This window comes from Drosophila melanogaster, chromosome 3R (genome assembly GCF_000001215.4).
Source record: "Drosophila melanogaster chromosome 3R".
Taxonomy (NCBI): Eukaryota; Metazoa; Arthropoda; class Insecta; order Diptera; family Drosophilidae; genus Drosophila; species Drosophila melanogaster.
The window spans coordinates 2545291-2566787 of NT_033777.3; the positions used below are offsets into that span (position 1 = coordinate 2545291).

Genomic DNA, 21497 nt, shown 5'->3' on the forward strand with positions numbered 1-21497 from the left:
GTCATTGAAATGAAACCCCAATAAGAATTGAGAGAGCGAGAAATGACTGCAACCTGACAAGTAAGGATGCTGAAAGCCTAGGATGGGATATCCCTTTGCTAATGCAACCAAAGTATGAGATGCCAGCTGAGTAAAGGTTCGCTTAGAACTTCAGCACTTATATCAGTAATAAAAACAGTTGGACAACCCTTGGGAAAGTACACCCTATGAAACCACAAGCAACAAAGTGGTATACAGACGGATCCCTCACCGACGAGGGAAGTGTGCTGGGGTTGTAGGTCCCAGGTTGAAATACCACGTATCAATGGACAAATACACAAACATTTTTCAAGCTGAAGTCTGTGCTATTGGACGCTGTGCGGAGTTTAATCTGCAAAGAAACTATCATGGCAAGGACATTGCTATCTGATAGTCAAGCACTCTTAAAGGCGCTCAGCATAGCTAAGTTTGCCCTAGACAAACTAGGAGCTGTCAACAAACTCACAATAAGGTGGGTCCCGGGACACAACAACTTCCCGGGAAATGAGCTAGCGGACAACCTAGCCAGAAAAGGGGCAGAGAACCCTCTAATTGGGCCCGAACCCTTCTGTGGTGTTGGCCTTACTAAAGTCACTAGAGGAAGAAAAACGTCTCTCCTTCTGAGAACACCTACCAGGACTTAGGCAGTCCAAGATTTTCCTCCGTGAATATAACCAAAACAGGTTCAAGACCTTAATGACACACAGCGTGCGCATTTTGACTGGCCTTCTTACGGGGCATTGCCGACTTCACAGCCATTTACACAAGATTGCCATTGCAAACAGTGAACTCTGTCGCTTCTGCTGCATGGAGGAGGAGAGCTCTGCACATATTATATGACTGCATGGCGCTTTCCATAAGGAGGAACAGACTCTTGGGCATGTATGTAGTCCCACGGGAAACAATTGCAGCCCTGAACCCCAATAAAATTCTGGCATTTATACAGTGCATTGGACTTTAGGGGGATCTGTAAGTCATTAAGGGGTAGTACAATAGATCCGACTGGGTCGCTGTACACATACAAACCCACTTAATAATAAATAATAATATATAAAAATGAAATGTGATATTTATTTTTTTATTATGACAGATAGAATAGTTTTCAAAATTAGACTAACTTAAATAGTGTAGCGTTGGCTACAGGGCCTACAGCTATTTTGATTTACAATGCTATTGTATCTTGATCTAGTTAATATCTCGTTTATTAAATAATTGCTGTGCTTGTTGTGTACATTCGTCTTTTTGTTTTTGGATTTTGTGGTATAATTTACTTTTTTTGAGGAGAAGTATGAGTTTTGTATGTTATCTGGACTGGGTTTGCTAAGAAGGTCTAGAGGGTTAGTGTTGTTAAATATGTTTTGCTTGTTATGTTATTATGTCCTAGTCGAAGTCGTATTATTTTTATTTGGTCGAGTCTGGTCCAATTTGGGTGGGATTGTTTGAGCTAATCGCATGTGTGTGAGGTATTCGCATTAATTGATTGGTACCATGGACTGCACTTTATTATGGTTTCTTTCTTTTTTGTCGCAAGGTCCGCTTTAAGCTGTTTTTTTTATATCTGTGGTATTTATGTTTGGGGTGAGGATAAGTGGCTTGCTGATTTTGCAGCTTGATCGGCTAGTTTATTTCCTTTTATTTCTGAATGGTCAGGAATTCAAATTTTTTTATTTTAAGTGCATGTTGCGATATTAGCGATCGTATTCTATTGGGATAAAAGTTGTTATTATTTGTATTTTAGATTAAATCTTTTGCTGATAGGGAGTCGGAACAGATAATAAATTTGCCTCTTCGGTTTCTAATAAGTTAGATTGCTTCTAGGATGGCGATTGTTTCGGAGGTGAGAACGGATGAATATGGGGGGCAGTAAGCCGTATTTCAAGATGCTTCCGTTGTAATGGCAAAAGTTATTGTGCAATTAATTTTTGAACCGTCAGTGAATATGAAATTATGAATTTTAAGATTATTTTTTGTGTGTTCGTATAGTTTTCTGTATTGATCTGGAGATGTTTTTTGTTTCTTATGGATTCTGAGTGATGTGTCTATTAGGATGAGGAGTTTTGGGTTAGGTTGGGGAAGATAGGCATTTTATTATATTTAGTTTATTTTGTAGTTTGGGTAGAAGTAAGTTTATGTGTGTGTTCCATTTGTAATTGTTGTTTAAGGTCATTCCTAGAACTTTTAAGGAAGTAACGGTAGGAATTTGGATGTTGTTGCAGCTTATCTTGCATATACAGTGGTGTTTTCTGCATATGTGCAGGTGTTGGCATTTGGATAGGGATAGCGATGCCCCCGAGTAGGAGCCCCAATTTTCTATATCGTTAAATAGGTTGTTTAAGCTGAAGTTTGTATTTGTGTTTTTGTTGAAATTTAATATAAGGAATAGGTCGTCGGCGTATGCATTAAATTTTAGTTCTTTATGTAGGGATATGATGTTGGATAATTTATTGAATGCTATGAGGAATAGTATCACTGATATGGGTGAACCTTGGGGGATTCCGTTGAATAGAGGTAATAGGTTTGCTGTATGCACTTATTTTCCTATTACTCATCCTGTTACCCTCATCCAAAACGCATGGCAGAATAGATTTGAATTCGAGTTACTGATAAAAAAAATTACATATGTTAACAGTTAATTACTTATGATACAGGACAGTAAAATGAGAAGAAAATTAAAATTCTTTTTCAGGGCGTTAGAGTGTGCTTCGCAAAATTTAGGTAGATAGATAGACTAATAAAAATGTGAAAAAATATCAACACATTTTTTAAAGTGAGTGAGTTTTATTCGTTTTGTGGTCGTTAGAGTGGGCGTGACAACATGGGTCGACAAACTTGCGATGCGCCTTTATCTCTATAATCTAATCTCAAAATTCTAGCTTTTTCAGTTCCACGCGGCCAGACGGACATGGCTAGATCGATTTGGCTATTGATCCTGATCGAGAATATATATACTTTATATAGTCGGAAACGCTTCCATCTTCCTGCTACATACTTTTCAACGAATCTAGTATACCCTTTTACTAAACGATTAACGGGTATAAAAAATCGACTACAAATTATAAAAAATTAATAAACAATATACCCTTCCTTAGCGTCTATCACCTTTTGGACACGTTTTGGTACAGACTGTACCAAGCTGTGGGTATAATCTATTGTAACATCCTTCCATAAAGCTTGAATTTTCAAAATCGTTTCTTCGCGACTTTTAGATAAACATGCCATCCATGCAGACACAAGCTATCTAGGCTCGCGCCTGTTAAATTTAAGTTTAGATGCTATATTTTTGGCTATTGCTTCTATATCGCTTATGATGTTGAGGACAGTGTATTGGATTGACTTGTGCACTAGTAGTGCTACGCCCCCAAATCTGATGTTGGCAATATTTGTTAATAGTTTGTAGTTTATTGGTGTGGTTGGAATGTTATTCGTGTATTGTATATGGGTTTCTTGGAGGGAAATTATGTGAGGGGAGTATTATTTGATTAGAATAAGGAGTTGAATGTATTTGTTTACATATCCTTTTAAATTTCATTGGATTATAGTTAGAGACATTTGTGAAAAAATTATAGCTTTTCTGTAGAGTTTAAGGTTCTATATGGATTCGCTGTCGCTTGTGTTTGTTTAGAGATTTGTCCTTTAATTTCGATGCTTTAAGGTTTGTGGATAGGTTAATGGACTTATCATTCGGGAAGATTTTTATTTTTTGGTCTTCTGTGAGTTGTGATGAGTATGGTGTAGATGGTTTTCTGGTAGCGTGTGTGGTGGTAGGTGTTTCGGTTGGAAACCGTGACGTTCGAAATATATGTGTTGGGACGTTTTATGGTCAACTTTTGTAGTTTTAATGGCTGTTAATTCCTGGTTTTTTAGGAACGTAGGGCGGTCAAGTGTGCTGTGTTGATGGTCAATTTCTGGGTAGTTTCGGCAATTTAGGCAGTATTTTTCGTTTGTAAATTTTTCTCCGTCGTTTGTGTGTTTTGTTTCTGAGAAATTGGTGCAAGTTTCTACACATTTGCATATGGGTATTGGATGACCGAAGCGGGATCGACTGTTCCGTAACCGATTCGTACTGTCTCAGGGAGCTTATGCGACTCAAAGGTTATAATATTAATCCAGTTTCGACTAAGGTGATGTTGTTGGTGTCAGAGTTAGAGTTGGGGTTTTGCCGTTTCATTATTTTTTTTAACTTCAGTTACTTTTTGTGGTTTTAGTTCTTGTAGAATCGTGCCTTCGTCGATGTCTAAGGTCGTTACAATAAATAACTCCCTTTGAGAAGTTTAATGTTTTATGTTCAGTTGCTGTTACTTCCACATCTGCAATTTTTGTTAGTTTTAGGAGTTTTCTGGCTTCTAATTCGTTTTTTGTTTTTATTAACAGGTTGCCGTCTCTTGTTCGTTAGCATTCCTCAACTTCTTCTTCACATGCAAATTCCACCGATTTTTTCTTTCGAAAGATTTTTTCTTTTCTTTTAATAATAATAAATTTAGGTTCGCCTAATTGGGATTGGTATGTTTTTGGGATAATTTTGTAAATGTTTGGCGGGTCTGTCATGATTGTTGGTTAAGGGCTTGATCCCGGCTTAGAGGTATTGTTGTTTTTGTTGTTGAGTTTTTTTATTTTTTCTTTGTGGTTGATATTTGTTTATCAAGATTTTGCTGATAAGGGTTTTGGGCTTACGCGAAGCGAGGCTTTAAACTGAGTGGCACGACTTATCTCTTCGGTGGTTGAAGTGGTACTGAAAAGAGAGGCATATAAATTTGGTTATAGTATAGAACCATATATTTTGAACCATATCTAAGGTGAAACTCTATAAGCTGCAAAAAATGGCCTGCGTATTCATGACAGGAGCAATGCCTACCTGTCCCACTAGAAGCCCTAGAAGTACTAATGGAGGTGATGACGCTTCCTATCGTCATTGAAATGAAACCCCAATAAGAATTGAGAGAGCGAGAAATGACTGCAACCTGACAAGTAAGGATGCTGAAAGCCTAGGATGGGATATCCCTTTGCTAATGCAACCAAAGTATGAGATGCCAGCTGAGTAAAGGTTCGCTTAGAACTTCAGCACTTATATCAGTTATAAAAACAGTTGGACAACCCTTGGGAAAGTACACCCTATGAAACCACAAGCAACAAAGTGGTATACAGACGGATCCCTCACCGACGAGGGAAGTGGGCTGGGGTTGTAGGTCCCAGGTTGAAATACCACGAATCAATGGACAAATACACAAACATTTTTCAAGCTGAAGTCTGTGCTATTGGACGCTGTGCGGAGTTTAATCTGCAAAGAAACTATCATGGCAAGGACATTGCTATACTATCTGATAGTCAAGCACTCTTAAAGGCGCTCAGCATAGCTAAGTTTGCCCTAGACAAACTAGGAGCTGTCAACAAACTCACAATAAGGTGGGTCCCGGGACACAACAACTTCCCGGGAAATGAGCTAGCAGACAACCTAGCCAGAAAAGGGGCAGAGAACCCTCTAATTGGGCCCGAACCCTCCTGTGGTGTTGGCCTTACTAAAGTCACTAGAGGAAGAAAAACGTCTCTCCTTCTGAGAACACCTACCAGGACTTAGGCAGTCCAAGATTTTCCTCCGTGAATATAACCAAAACAGGTTCAAGACCTTAATGACACACAGCGTGCGCATTTTGACTGGCCTTCTTACGGGGCATTGCCGACTTCACAGCCATTTACACAAGATTGCCATTGCAAACAGTGAACTCTGTCGCTTCTGCTGCATGGAGGAGGAGAGCTCTGCACATATTATATGACTGCATGGCGCTTTCCATAAGGAGGAACAGACTCTTGGGCATGTATGTAGTCCCACGGGAAACAATTGCAGCCCTGAACCCCAATAAAATTCTGGCATTTATACAGTGCATTGGACTTTAGGGGGATCTGTAAGTCATTAAGGGGTAGTACAATAGATCCGACTGGGTCGCTGTACACATACAAACCCACTTAATAATAAATAATAATATATAAAAATGAAATGTGATATTTATTTTTTTATTATGACAGATAGAATAGTTTTCAAAATTAGACTAACTTAAATAGTGTAGCGTTGGCTACAGGGCCTACAGCTATTTTGATTTACAATGCTATTGTATCTTGATCTAGTTAATATCTCGTTTATTAAATAATTGCTGTGCTTGTTGTGTACATTCGTCTTTTTGTTTTTGGATTTTGTGGTATAATTTACTTTTTTTGAGGAGAAGTATGAGTTTTGTATGTTATCTGGACTGGGTTTGCTAAGAAGGTCTAGAGGGTTAGTGTTGTTAAATATGTTTTGCTTGTTATGTTATTATGTCCTAGTCGAAGTCGTATTATTTTTATTTGGTCGAGTCTGGTCCAATTTGGGTGGGATTGTTTGAGCTAATCGCATGTGTGTGAGGTATTCGCATTAATTGATTGGTACCATGGACTGCACTTTATTATGGTTTCTTTCTTTTTTGTCGCAAGGTCCGCTTTAAGCTGTTTTTTTTATATCTGTGGTATTTATGTTTGGGGTGAGGATAAGTGGCTTGCTGATTTTGCAGCTTGATCGGCTAGTTTATTTCCTTTTATTTCTGAATGGTCAGGAATTCAAATTTTTTTATTTTAAGTGCATGTTGCGATATTAGCGATCGTATTCTATTGGGATAAAAGTTGTTATTATTTGTATTTTAGATTAAATCTTTTGCTGATAGGGAGTCGGAACAGATAATAAATTTGCCTCTTCGGTTTCTAATAAGTTAGATTGCTTCTAGGATGGCGATTGTTTCGGAGGTGAGAACGGATGAATGTGGGGGGCAGTAAGCCGTATTTCAAGATGCTTCCGTTGTAATGGCAAAAGTTATTGTGCAATTAATTTTTGAACCGTCAGTGAATATGAAATTATGAATTTTAAGATTATTTTTTGTGTGTTCGTATAGTTTTCTGTATTGATCTGGAGATGTTTTTTGTTTCTTATGGATTCTGAGTGATGTGTCTATTAGGTTGAGGAGTTTTGGGTTAGGTTGGGGAAGATAGGCATTTTATTATATTTAGTTTATTTTGTAGTTTGGGTAGAAGTAAGTTTATGTGTGTGTTCCATTTGTAATTGTTGTTTAAGGTCATTCCTAGAACTTTTAAGGAAGTAACGGTAGGAATTTGGATGTTGTTGCAGCTTATCTTGCATATACAGTGGTGTTTTCTGCATATGTGCAGGTGTTGGCATTTGGATAGGGATAGCGATGCCCCCGAGTAGGAGCCCCAATTTTCTATATCGTTAAATAGGTTGTCTAAGCTGAAGTTTGTATTTGTGTTTTTGTTGAAATTTAATATAAGGAATAGGTCGTCGGCGTATGCATTAAATTTTAGTTCTTTATGTAGGGATATGATGTTGGATAATTTATTGAATGCTATGAGGAATAGTATCACTGATATGGGTGAACCTTGGGGGATTCCGTTGAATAGAGGTAATAGGTTTGCTGTATGCACTTATTTTCCTGTTACTCATCCTGTTACCCTCATTCAAAACGCATGGCAGAATAGATTTGAATTCGAGTTCCTGATAAAAAAAATTACATATGTTAACAGTTAATTACTTATGATACAGGACAATAAAATGAGAAGAAAATTAAAATTTTTTTTCAGGGCGTTAGAGTGTGCTTCGCAAAATTTAGGTAGATAGATAGACTAATAAAAATGTGAAAAAATATCAACACATTTTTTAAAGTGAGTGAGTTTTATTCGGTTTGTGGTCGTTAGAGTGGGCGTGACAACATGGGTCGACAAACTTGCGATGCGCCTTTATCTCTATAATCTAATCTCAAAATTCTAGCTTTTTCAGTTCCACGCGGCCAGACGGACATGGCTAGATCGATTTGGCTATTGATCCTGATCGAGAATATATATACTTTATATAGTCGGAAACGCTTCCATCTTCCTGCTACATACTTTTCAACGAATCTAGTATACCCTTTTACTAAACGATTAACGGGTATAAAAAATCGACTACAAATTATAAAAAATTAATAAACAATATACCCTTCCTTAGCGTCTATCACCTTTTGGACACGTTTTGGTACAGACTGTACCAAGCTGTGGGTATAATCTATTGTAACATCCTTCCATAAGGCTTGAATTTTCAAAATCGTTTCTTCGCGACTTTTAGATAAACATGCCATCCATGCAGACACAAGCTATCTAGGCTCGCGCTCTCTCTATTGAATACACTCATTCGAAATTGATGCCTATTCAAATTTGTCGTTTCGCACATAATAACTAAAAATTAAGCTTATTAGCTCATGGTAACCTTTATAAGGAGTCCGCTTCAACTTTAATTTTATTAAAAAAATTGCCTTTGGCTATGAAAATGTCACCCTGTTTGAAGAAATTTTTGGAACCCCTACAACAACAACACATATTTAAATAATTAAATTATTTAAATATTTAAATATGAATCCGGCTGAATCCGATACTTTACAACAACTATTTTATTCATAAGCTTTCCTGATATTTTTGTTGTATATACCTAACATTTAAACATTTTTTTTTTGGATTTATCTATATAATGATAGTCTGATATTAGAAGTACTTTGCAGAAATTTCAAGAATTGGAGTATTAAAAAAATTACGGATAAAATCCAAAAAATCACGAACATTTTTTAATTTTTGTGGCGTTACGGTGGACGAACAATTTTAAAGTGTGAGCGTGGCAAAGTTCTGAATTAAAGTTGAAGAGCGTAGGCGTCAATAGAAACAGCATGCCTAATTTCAACCATATAGCCTTTTTGTTCCCGACCTGGGTCCATACGATTTAAAAGAGGCTATTTCATTTTTTGTGTATTTTCATTCATTCATTTGTGAATGTTGAAAGGGTTGAGTACATACCATCGTAGTCCTTTATAAATTTTGCATTAGCTTGTTGTCTTTGAACAGTGATAAACTTTGGTAAAATATTCGGTATAATAACTTTCTCATTGGAAAAATTGTTAGACATGAGTCTAATGAGCTTATCCCTTGTATGTACTTTGTTCTCCGTTAGTGTATAAGTAGTTTCATAGATTACTGCTTCTGGTGTCAAATTACATTTTAAGGTAAGAGTTAGATGTATATCCAATGTTTCACCTATGTGATATGTATATTGCAAAATATATATACATATATATATATATATATATATATATTAAAAAACTCACCGTTACTCAAATCATGTAACAAACGTTCTTTATCAGGTGGCGGCATATTCCATAGAGATATGGAGTTTTCATAAAACTTAATAGCGGTAACATCAACCGCATCATAAAGCATCATAGAATCCGATGCATAGTTATCCAAAATTATATGGTTAGTTAGCTTTTGAAAATCTGAGTTTGAAAATTGAAGAATGTCGGAATTGCTTTGCGAAACATAAATTGGTTCATAGTGATTGATTTTTACTGTTATATCAGCCTTTTGTGGTATATTAGGCTTACCGACTGTTCCAACAAGTGCAAATAGGAACAGTGGACTCCAAATCAGGGCAATAAGAATTAATATAATTGTTCCACCAATTAGAAGTTTCGAATACAAAGCTTTTGGTTCTCCTCGTAGAACAGGAAAATCTGTATCCATTTGCCTATAGCATCGTACAATAAATACCGACTGGAAAATGTCCTCCATTTTTATCCATTCCATTACTGTAAGAGTTGTGTCTATGCATACCCAGTCTAACATTGTTCGCAGAATATACAAAAATGGAATTTCCATATAACTAGATAAAGATTAAATATATATATTTTAACGTATATTAAACATCATACATTCGATAGAATTTTTCGTAGAGTTAGGTATCTAGATCATGATTTTATTATTTAAACTGACGATATATACTATATAGAGGTTACATCCACTTGCACGGAAAAAAATTTGGTTTTCTTGTAAGTTTTTTTTAGGTGAGTAATATCTAAAACGTTTATAGAAAAAAGTTAATAGAAGCATTTAATTTGAAAACTATGTATACTGTTTTTCATATAATGGATTCCCAGCAGGTCTTCCGAAATAATAATTAAATGGGAGCCTACTTAAAAGGCTAATCACAACATAATTTGGGGATATAAGAACAAAAAGGGAAAGAACAAATTAACGGCAAAATTGCTGAAAATATCAAATAAAATTCTACTCAAATACTTGAAAAGCTGAAAATATATCCACAGAAGAATACTAATTCTTACTAATTCTTTATCTTGACAATGTGGTATACACTCAGGAGCTACATTTTCGAATATCAAGCAGCATATGTGAAGGCGAAATGGAAATAGCGCACTTAAGTGATTTTGGTAGTCTTATTACCTAAATTTTCTCTTACATAAGTTTATTTTTCATTAATAGAAAAAAATTAAGTACGTCGCACAAACAAAACATATATGTACACTCCAACTTTGAAAAGGCTTCATTCCTAGCCGAGCTGAAATAAACCGGATAATAAAATCGGCAAGTGCAACCAAGACGATGCAGGCAATATCAGTGCTGAAATCTGAAAGGGTGATTAGAAATATGCTGTATATACCAAACTTCGATTTTAGCTTTCGAGATATAGGGGACTCCGTTCGATCGTTCAGTGTCAATCCATAAAGTGAATGTGACAGAGTTTAAAGACATGGCTTAATGTTCTGGAAAACTTAAAGAAATTGCAAACCGATCGCTGCAACGCCTTGCAAAGATGTTTTCCAACCTCGAGCGTGAGCTAACAAGTTTGGAAAAGCTCATCACCTCCCTGCTTGATGCACTGAAGACCTCAACTAAAAGTGCACGGATACATAAGCTCATGTTGGACAGAAATATTACAAATGGAAAAGTTTACCTAAATACTTTTGGCACATTAAAGAGTAAGCGGCGATATGACTTCAGAATTCGCGTGGCAATAAACTACTACTCTACAATGCAAACATTTCTAAGCGAATTTGTGAATATACTGAAGTGAATATATGATGCAAACGATACCCAATTAATATATACAAAAAAGTACCGCCAGGAGTCTAGCAGTGCAGAAACTTTAACAGGGATACTAAGTGGCAAATAGGTAACTTTTAAAAACCTATCAAAGATAGATAATGCGTTCATAGTAACAATTTCCTTCGCATCGCTAAAGAATTTCCAACAAACGCACTCTGAAAAAATAGTGGAAGTCAGCATGTGTAAACGAGACGGACATCGAATTAACCATATCTAATTAACAAAGTCAAAATCAGATATCACTTTCCCTTTCGTTTTCGTGCATCAAATGCACCTTCAACTCAATCGACTTAAAAAAAGGATTCTATCACGTAGACATTAAAGAATAAATTCGAAAGTCTGCATCGTTCGTCACTCAAAACGGACAATATTATTTTCGGCGAGCATCTTTCGGTTTTATAATTCGCCAAGCAGATCGAAACTTCATGTAAATAAATATTTTTAGGGATCTAACACGGAGTGACTATACTAGTGACTAAGCTATACGCTGACAACATAATTCCAGCAAAAACCGATAAAGGAGCTTTAAAAACAGAAGCTAAAGAAACTTTAGAAAAATTATTTTAGATATGCTCAGAGTATGAGCTCATTATTAAATGAATATGAGTCCGTCACCATAAACAACACAACACTAAATTGGAAGATTCATTAAAAAATCGAAAGATGATGATCGCACAAAGCAAGGTGGAGCTACATACTGGCGCATCAATGACTATTTTAAGGTGGTTTTGTTACAGAAATCCCCAGACGATGATCGATATCAAGTACACTACATAAGCAAAATTGAAATCCTAGCTGTGGTGGAAGCATTGAAGAAATTCAGAGTTTGCCTACTTGGTTAGCGCTTTAAACTCATTATACACTTTAATGCCCTGTCTAACACTATTCAAAGGGAGGACTTGCGCATCAAAATAGCTCTTTGAAGCCTTCAGCAGCAGGAATTCCAAAACGACGTTATACGTTATACGTCAGTCCAGCTATTTTGATGATGATCACGGAGAACAACATCCAGACTAGATATATATATATCCATGCTCATGGCAATAATGGCAATTATCGACTGCAAACTCACAGTTGGGCGGCTATGGAACGAGAAGACATTAAACTTGAGCAGGACCAATTTTTAGACCTAAAAAGTTCTACGTAATAAAATTTGAAAATTAGTTTCAGAAATAATATATAAAGAGAGCAAAAAAGAAGAAATGACCACGGAAAGTCTATAACAGCTAAATTTTTGGCAATCTCAGTCACAATATATCTTACAAAGGGTCTGCATTTACGTGGGAGCTGTAGAAGTAGTAATGAATTCATTAAACATTTCCCTTATTACGACGGGCCTTCCTCCTGTAAATGGCCACGATGACATGTTGAACTCTACAGTGGTTTCAGTTTTAACAAAGCTTACCATCGACGATGGTAGTACAATTGTATAAATTTGTATAAGTCTTTAACACATCGGGTTGTTCTCTTTAGAAGATTTACATTAACAAAAACGATAGATTTGTTTTTTAATTGCAGTTGGATATAACCCCTTCAAGATTTTTTAATTTTTATTTATTTACAAATTTATAAGAGTTCTATTGTAATACGTTAATCGCAATGTAAATAAACTAGCCTATAATGATTAAAGCATAAGTAAACACATATTTCAGTGTCATTTACTCTAACAAAAATTTCTATCAATATCTGGGAACCACTATGGTCGTACTTTACATTTTAAAAGCTATATAGTTCGCCAATGAATATCCTTTTGTAAATACATTACCCAAAATTCGTTTTGGGTAACCACATCTTATTTGGTATGCAGATAGCAACATATGCAGGCATTTTATTAAATAAAATAAAACAGGGGCAGTTTCACCAAAACTGTGTGATGTTATATACGGCACCAAAAAGAACATCCAAATATGAATTCCCAAAACCGAGATAAAGTGAAAAAATATTTTGTATATAAGTGCTTTTCGTAAATAAATGGCGCGTTCCGTTACAATTGTAATAAACTGCACAATCAACATCAGAAGAAATGTAAACGGCACTTTGTTTCCTTGGATATACGTCTCCAGTACACTAGTGCTATATTTATACCGATACTAAAAAATAAAAATATTATTACTATTGTAAATACTATTATTGATATTGATAAAAATATAATTCAATGTATCGTCTGTTTTGTGTGCTGCTTGTATCGCAACGTTCACATGACAACTTTTACCGCTTTCCTCCGAATCCATGACTTTTTACTATTTTAAGCTAAACATTTTACTATTTAGCTAAGAATTCTTGTTTACTTTAGTGCTTATTGCGTCTGTCGAGCGATAACCCAAATATGAAGTAGATTTCGGAGAACGAACCTCTTTTTTCACTACTATACTCATTTACTAAGATTACGGTAAATTAACAAGAAATTTAACCCAATGTGTAAGAATCCCTCTAAGATATAAGGGCGATCAAGAATATAAAAATATTTAAGAGAAGACTAATAAACATAATTAGTAACATTCCTGAGATCCGAAGCACGAAAATACTAGTAATAAAAGTGTCTGGGACCCTTAACATAGATTAACATTCCTGGTGGTTGACAGTTCACAAATGGATTGTAGTCAAGAATTTGAATAAGTTTTCGTCTCTTACACTAGGGACATTTTACCTTTCAAGACCGCCGTCCCTAACGAACTATTTTCGACCATATGTTCTGGTAATTCGAAGTTAAGAGTTCCATCATGTGGCCAGACCACTGCAACTTTCTCACCTCCTTCTTCTTCAAAAAAACTAACATCCATTTCCCTTTCTTTCCTTTTGATATTATAGGCATGCCAATGCAATTAATTGTTTTTTTATAGCCACTCTTTGGGGCGTTGGGGTGCAGTCATTTTTTTTTTTAGTTTTGCTTAAACCATCAATTTTTTTTCTTATATGAATCATTTGTTTGCTATCCAGACCGTTCCAGAAGTTTTAAGAGATTTAAATATACCTGGAGCCCTACTTGATTTTAATATTAAGAAGAGAAAATGTGTAAACGTGAAATTTCACAAGGTTTTGGAACGTCGATGGAAATTGGAGAAAAAAATAAAAAAAATTTAAATTGTTCAAAACAGTCGGCGTGACGATTTGGGTGGATTGTGAGCGTTAGAGTGGGTGTGACAAAAAGCTTCTAGCAAATCGATAGAAATTTACAAAAAATTGGTTGTGTATTGTTGAACATTATTTGACATTGAAAGGTCTTTTAAGTCCTCTGTACAATTTAATTTTTTTATAATTTTGTTATTTTAAATAAAAATTTCTTGATTGTTACAATTTTGAATAATTTTACCTAGATTCATATTCCACGTTACAGGTATATATTAGGTTTAATGTATTTAATTTATTTTGCGATGGGCAATGGTTTGCCCTCTATATTTTATTAATTATTTGTCCATTATTGTCGATGCCTGACTAACATGTATCTGATAGTCGGGGAACTCGACTATATCATTCGCAAAATTGTTATTTCTTTAAACTTTGCGGCACCTGTGCAGCCAGGTCTTTGTTACCTAATATCCCCTTTCTCTCTGTCTCTCTCTCGTATTCACGCAACTAAACCTTTTGCTTAGCATTCTGCTGTTCGCTCTGCAATTAAGTCGCCCATTGCCTTTCGCTATAGGTAACGAAATATCGGATTGCATATCGCTACATAAAGCTCGTCTTTTCATTGCTTTAAAATAGATAATAATAAAGCTTATAAGCTCAAAATTTAGTGGCCTCGACGTGATTTGTACCTAACAATAAATAGTGCAATTAAGCTTTAACTTAATTCGGTGTTGTTGCTGAGTTGTAGCACTCTTAGTTTAAAGTTTTGGTAGAAAATGCCATCAATCTGAACATTGGGCACTGTCAACCTTATTTTACGATTCTCACGTGTTCGGCTTCGAGTAAGTGTGACTCTCACTGTTAACATACAGGCGTTAGAGAGTGGTCAAGCCAATATAAAAAGTGATAAAATCAAGCGTAAAAAAATGGGGAAATGTGTGTTTGGTTATGCAGCCAGCAGCCAGCAGCCAGCAGCAGGTAATCATAAATTTGAGTTATTTTACTTATCACTCTTATACATTGCTCTGTGCAGCAATAGATTTTGCATTCCCCTTTATGCTATTTTCCTCTCTCTCTTAATAGAGAGCGAGCACAGCTATTTTAATCTTTATTTTGTGGAACTTGCTTATTTTCCTTCTGCATAGCAAGTTCAGTTACAAATTAATTACTGCTGTGATGCACTTAAACTCTTAATCGTTTCGGTACGGTCAAAATATATATTGAAAAAAACTAAAATATTAACTGAAACATTAACTTTACTGTGTTTATAAATTGCCACACCTAAGCATTTAAAGCTGGATTTAATAAACCAAACAAAACCTTCGTTCAACTTAGCTCATGATGATTGAGGAACTGGACCTTAATCAAATGGGAAGCGAATTGCGTGACCAGTTCAAAGACATTGTCTTAAAACTCCCCACAAATCTCGTGCAGGGGAGTGGCCTAATAACAGCCGCGATGCAGGAAGAGTCAAGGGCGGCCAGGGCAAACGGTGATTTATGGACCTTGGACCCCGGCAAAGCGGAGAGACCGTGAATTAACGGTACCCCGTTAGACCTTGGACTCGAGCGGGCCAAGGGCACAGGGGTCGAACGGTAGCTATGCGGACGTCGGACAGGCACAAATAAGATGCACCGTGAACTAACGGTACCGCGCTGGACCTTAGATTCGAGTTGCCCAAGGGCGCAGAGGTCGACCGGTAACGGTGCGTGCACAAAGAGGATGCACCGTGAATTAACGGTACAATAGTTGGATCTTGTAACCGAGCGGGCCGTGCGCAAAAGAGGAAATAACGGCGTAAGCACGGATCGTGGAGTTAGTCAACCAAACCGCGCGTGGAAGGAGTTAGTGAGACGGACGCGCGGATAAGTCGGAAAAGAATAAACAGTGGAAGCCTCGGCCAGCAAGAAACCCACAGGACACGGAAGGACGAGCACTGCAAATGATAGTGATCCACGGAGTGGAGGAGAAGGACCTGGCGAGTTTGAAAGCAAAGGTGGTCCCAGGCCGAGTGTTTCCTCGCCTTAAACCCGTTCCAGCCGGCAGGAGGACATTCGAAAGGGAAGACAAGGACCTGGCGTGTCCGAAAGGGTCAGTGCAGTCGATGTCGATGTTTTCCACTGTCATCGATAAAAACCCAATACTGGCTGCCATGGAGAAGCTTTAACACTTCAAGTCTTGCCTAAGAGGTCCCGCTTTGGATGCCGTTAGTGCTTCAGAGGTTACTGATGCAAATTACCCGGCTGCCCTAGAGTTCTTGGATAAATGCGGCTTATTATCGAGTCTCACGTTTCGGCGATCATACCAAAGGTAGAGAGTTCACCCCTGTGGAAATATGCGAGTTTATTCCCATTTATAGTCTTCTCCAAAAGGTCGACCGTGAAACCCAGCTATTATGGTTGGATGCTGGTCCCACTGAAAGGCTTCCAAAATGTAATGAATTTGTTAAGTTTTTGGAGACAAGATGCCAGAAATTTGAAAACATCGAACGTACCAATGTTGCACTTGCAAGTAGTTGCACAGAAATCATTTACTATTATTTTTTTTCGCACGGGTCAGACGGCAACACCTCCCGCCCAACCGACCGAGGGGCGCTGCCGTGTATCGTACGGCTCGATTCGCAAGAAGATAGACGCGATATAAAAACAAAAACAGACACAGATAATAGGATAAAGTCTATTATAGGCCGATATTATGTTCTGCCTATAATAGACTTTATCCTATTATGTAAGGGTCATGCCACTCATAGTTAGATCTACAATGATTTAAGACAAGGGGTATATAGTTTGTAGTGAATCTACTATGAACCGAGAAGTTAAGCCGACGAATCAAGTCGGGACTCTCAACATCACCACGAATAAGCTTACACATAAAGACTGTTCCAAGCAATGTTCTACGGTTAGCTAGGGAAGGTAAATAATTTAAAAATAGTCTACTGGAATAAGGAGGTAATATACGGTTTGCATCCCAATTTAGGCGCCGCAAGGGCAGGCGTCCGAGTGGACTACGTATTGTGGACTCCAAACAGGTGATCCGTACTCAAGAATCGGACGGACTAACGAAATTAATAAGGTTTTAGTCAAGAAAGGATCATCCTAAGACCACCTTTTTATAAAACCAAGCACACCCCAAGATCATCAACCCGTGTTATTCTGTCCAATGGGCACCCACTTAGACTGTAAGTCGTGCGTATTGGGTTGACACGACAAAAGGTCATAACCTTACACTTGGAGTCTAAATGACTTATTCACGGCATTTAATTACGTAATCACGGCACTATATTTGAGAGCTGTCTAGATCGGATTGTAGGTCCAAATGGGGCGAAATGTCCTTGTGCTGGAAGCATAATTAAACATCGTCTGCGTACATAGTACGCGAATTCTTTATAACTAAGCTTCCCTTAGTCGTTAATGAATAAGGTAAAAGAAGCGGACCAAGATGGCTCCCATGTCGGACACCGGATGTGACTCGGAGAATACAAGATTGAGAATTTTTAAAGAGGACTTGTTGCGCCTGCCATTCAGATAACTTGAAATCCAATTTAGAAGATCTTTTAAGCAAACCTAAAAGATCAAGTTTGCTTACTAGAAGGTAATGATTAACAAAGTCAAATGCTTTACTAAAATTAGTGTAGATGACATCTGTTTGAAGATTATTTTTGAAACCCTGTATTACGAAAGAAGTTAGCTCCAAGCGGCTAGTGGTGTTGACACGGTGATATGATTGATCTACAAAGGTGCTGCAAATGAGGAGTGATAACATTTTCAAAATGTTTTGGGATAGCCGACAATTTAGATGTAATGCTTGCATCCAGTTTGCTTTTTTATGAAGAGGAATCACAAAGGACCTTTCCATATATGAGGGAACTGTGACGATTCCAGAGATAAGTTAAACAGTTTCAGTAGAGGCTTGCACAAGGCTTCCGCACAGAATCGGAGCACACAGCCAGAGATTCCATTGGGACCTGGCGAATAGACCGGTTTAACACGATGAAGATCGTTAAGCAGTGAGCTTTCGTTTATAGTGGGGCAAAATATTAGATTCGACTTAGATACCGCATAAGAGTATGGCTGTTCGGAATGAGGTAAAGTTGAATATGTTGTTTAAAAAAACTTGGCGAATAGATCGGCTATTGCCTGATCCGATGTAAAACTGTTTCGGATCCTGTGCAAACTGGAACTTACAACGGAACTTATTCTTGTAGCACTGAGCATTAAGCACGGTAAAGTTTAACCGAGCGCTTAAATATTTACAAAGGATGGACTGTGAACCGGTATTTTTAAATTTTGTATAAAGTCTGGCCTTTACATTTCTTAGGTGTGTCAACTCTTTATTAAACCAAGGATGTTTAGAGATTGACGGATAGTACATCGGAACACAAGAGTCAAAAAATGATTTAATTGCGGTATAAAACATATTAAAGGCATACGTCAATATGTTGCAGGAGTAAAGATCTGACTAATTAAACCCAGCTATGTTTAGCCTCCGAAAATTTGCCTTGCGAAAACTGGGAATTCGCTTTGTTGACTTCTCTAAATTTACTATTAATACCGTACCTATGTCGATTGCCACCTCGAAAGTAGGATGATATGTATATTCAGGTTGAGTAAGTGGTCAGAAACACACTTTCAGGACTTGTTACAAGACATAGATCCAACAGTCGACCAAGAGAGTTTTGAATATAATTAACTTGCAACAACGATAAGGCGAGCACGTACCGTGCTAAAGGGAGACGGATATTCTTCTGCAGACCACATTGTGCCAGGTATATTAAAATCACCTAGAACTACCAATTGGTCCCTGTCAGACAGGTTATTTAAGATGGACTGGATAGCGGACAGATGATTCTGATATTCTGGGAATTCAGAAGATGGCGTAATATAAACTGATCTGTCGGAAAAAGACAGCTTTACGCAATAGAATTCAGAGTTACGGGACTCGTCAAAACGTAACTCCTCCGACGCGAGGGTAGATCTAAACGCAATTAGGCTCCACCTCCCCGTCTGGAGGGATGGTCATACCTATATATAGTGTACATACCTGGGAAGACTTCGGAGTTAAGTATCTCCGGCTTTAACCAAGTCTCTGTGAACACTATTTTATGGGATGCAAAGTGTTCACGCCAGAAGGGCGCAAACAGTTGAGCGGCAGTGTAAGCGGCCAATGCTTGTACTCAAAGCTCCTCCACGGCTCGCAAGCACCGCTGCTCGCGCTCTCCTTCTCTCCTCTCGCTCTCCTCCCTTCCCGCAAGGTCATCATCACTCCGCGGTCGCGCGGTATTTCCAATGTTAGGTTTAAGTTAGTCTTAATTTACAAGTGCGAGAATAAAGTGCAACACAATTGAAGGCGATCCCAGGCGTTTCATTTCTGGAGGAATTAGCCGCACCAATCAACAATTCCGCCCACTCCACTTCATGGTCTTCGAGCCGGATTCTTCGAGTCCGCGATACATCCTGATCCTGCCAGCGCTCCTTGCGGAAAAATCAAGATAAGTACGGCTTTAAATCCTATTCCGTCCGTGGTCGCCATTTTCGTTTTTCCAACGGCGTTTATTCTTTCCGTCCATCCGTATCAAGTGAAAAGTGAAAATTAAGTGAAAATATATAAGTACATGCGCCCAGCCACCGTGATTACTTCTTTTTTTTAAGTGCATAAACAAGCACTTTGCCCATACCGGCCCCTAATTCGTCTCACGGTGATCCGCTGGTATCCAAGCGCATATACATATATATATATACATTTTTTTTAAACACTGTCCAAAATTCACTATTATCGTCCGCTGCTAAACTGCTGTTTTTTCCCTCAATAAAATATACAAACCACAAATTCAATTAAATTAAATCAAATATACATATACATATATTCAGCAAAATTTTACATACACATAAAATTATACATACCCATAAATATACATATCCATACATATCCACATATATTCCAAAAAAAATTTACATCTACATACATATATAAGAATCACTCCATAGATTTAACCAATTTAATACAAAAAAATAAAATATATTACCAAAAATAATAACTAATATCGAGCCCGAACTGAGAACAAATTTTATCTCTTGGCTCAAAATAAAACACAAATCTCGACATACAGTATAAAATAAAACCTGACTTTTTTCTTCCGAGATTACATTACATATATATGTTTCTCCATATATAAATACATATTGCAAGTCCCCTAAACACCAAATAATACATACATACATACACACAGTCGCGACTTACATAGGCTTGCCAAGTGCAAGTTCTTTCGTCTCCTCTTTGTTCTTTATTGCCCTGACAAAAAAACCGGCGCATAGCGACGAGAGAATACCCTAGAATCGAAACATAAAATAAAATAAATAAATCCGACGACAAAATTTAAGGAAAAAAACTGACCCGATTATTGAATTATTTAAGCCAAATAATAATTTTTTACAAGCTATTTCTGGCTCCTATTTCTGGTTCCTAAATTAAAATAATTATTTATCAGTTCCACCCAAATTTATCAGCCTCCCAACTTGGCTTTTTGGCGTGTTTGTTGGTTTTTTTTTGGTGTTTATGTTTCGCATCCGTTTGTCGCGATTTTTTTTTCGTTGTGGTCCTAAGTCCGGTAGCTATTTTTATAAATTATTAGCTATCATCCGAACTCTATTCGATAGCTATTTTTTAGGTATTTTTCCATGAAATTCCAATCTATAGCTATTTTCTATATATTAGCTATTTTTTTCGGGATTTCCAGTCAGTAACGATATTTTATAAATTATTGGCTATTACCCAGACTCCATCTGGTAGCTATTATTTAGCTATTTTTTCTATAAATTCAAATTTATAGCTATTTTCTATATATTAGCTATTTTTTTTCGGGATTTCCAGTCGGTAGCGATTTTTTATAAATCCTTGGCTATTATCCAGACTCACGCTGGTAGCTATTTTTTTTAGCTATTTTTTCCAGAAATTGCAATTCATAGTTTTTTTTTATAAATTTGATCTCTTGTTTTTCTAGACTCCAATATAGCTATATCTTCTTGTGGACTTCACTCTAGCTTTTGTTGTGAATCCTCCTAGCTATTTTTTCACACTGAATTTTAGCTATATTGTGCTTCATTTAAGCTTTTTTCCAGTTGATTGAAGATCTATTGGGACCTTATTTCACAAAAATTGGGACTTTTTTTCCTTTCGTGCTCCAATCTCCAGATCCCAATTGCAACTTTCTCCCGAATTTCGACGGGATCCTTTGTCCATCCAGATTTGGGTGCCCTCTGTGTCTGGTTCTTTTTCAATTCCACATTTTTTGCGGCGTGTAGGCCTTCTTGACTTCCTTCTCCTAGGGCATAGCTGAGCATGCCCCTAGAGGGAGACAAGAAAAAGACACCCGCACCTGGAAAAGAACAAAAGTTCAACCCGCAATCTCCGCTATCCACTCGCGGTAAGCCAGCACCCAAGTCCGTTAGTCCCAGGGTCAA

At 37.2% G+C, this 21497-nt stretch overlaps 1 protein-coding gene across 1 annotated transcript in view; it reads right to left on the reverse strand.

Moving 5' to 3' along the window:
• Positions 1-8871: 8871 nt before the first annotated feature.
• Positions 8872-21497, reverse strand: part of Pzl (Piezo-like) — a gene marked incomplete at its 3' end in the record, with an annotated part of 709421 nt that continues 696795 nt past the window's right edge. The window contains 3 exon segments of the mRNA NM_001316564.1: positions 8872-9108; positions 9180-9733; positions 12688-13064. Of these exon segments, the coding sequence (NP_001303493.1) occupies positions 8872-9108; positions 9180-9733; positions 12688-13064 (1168 nt within the window).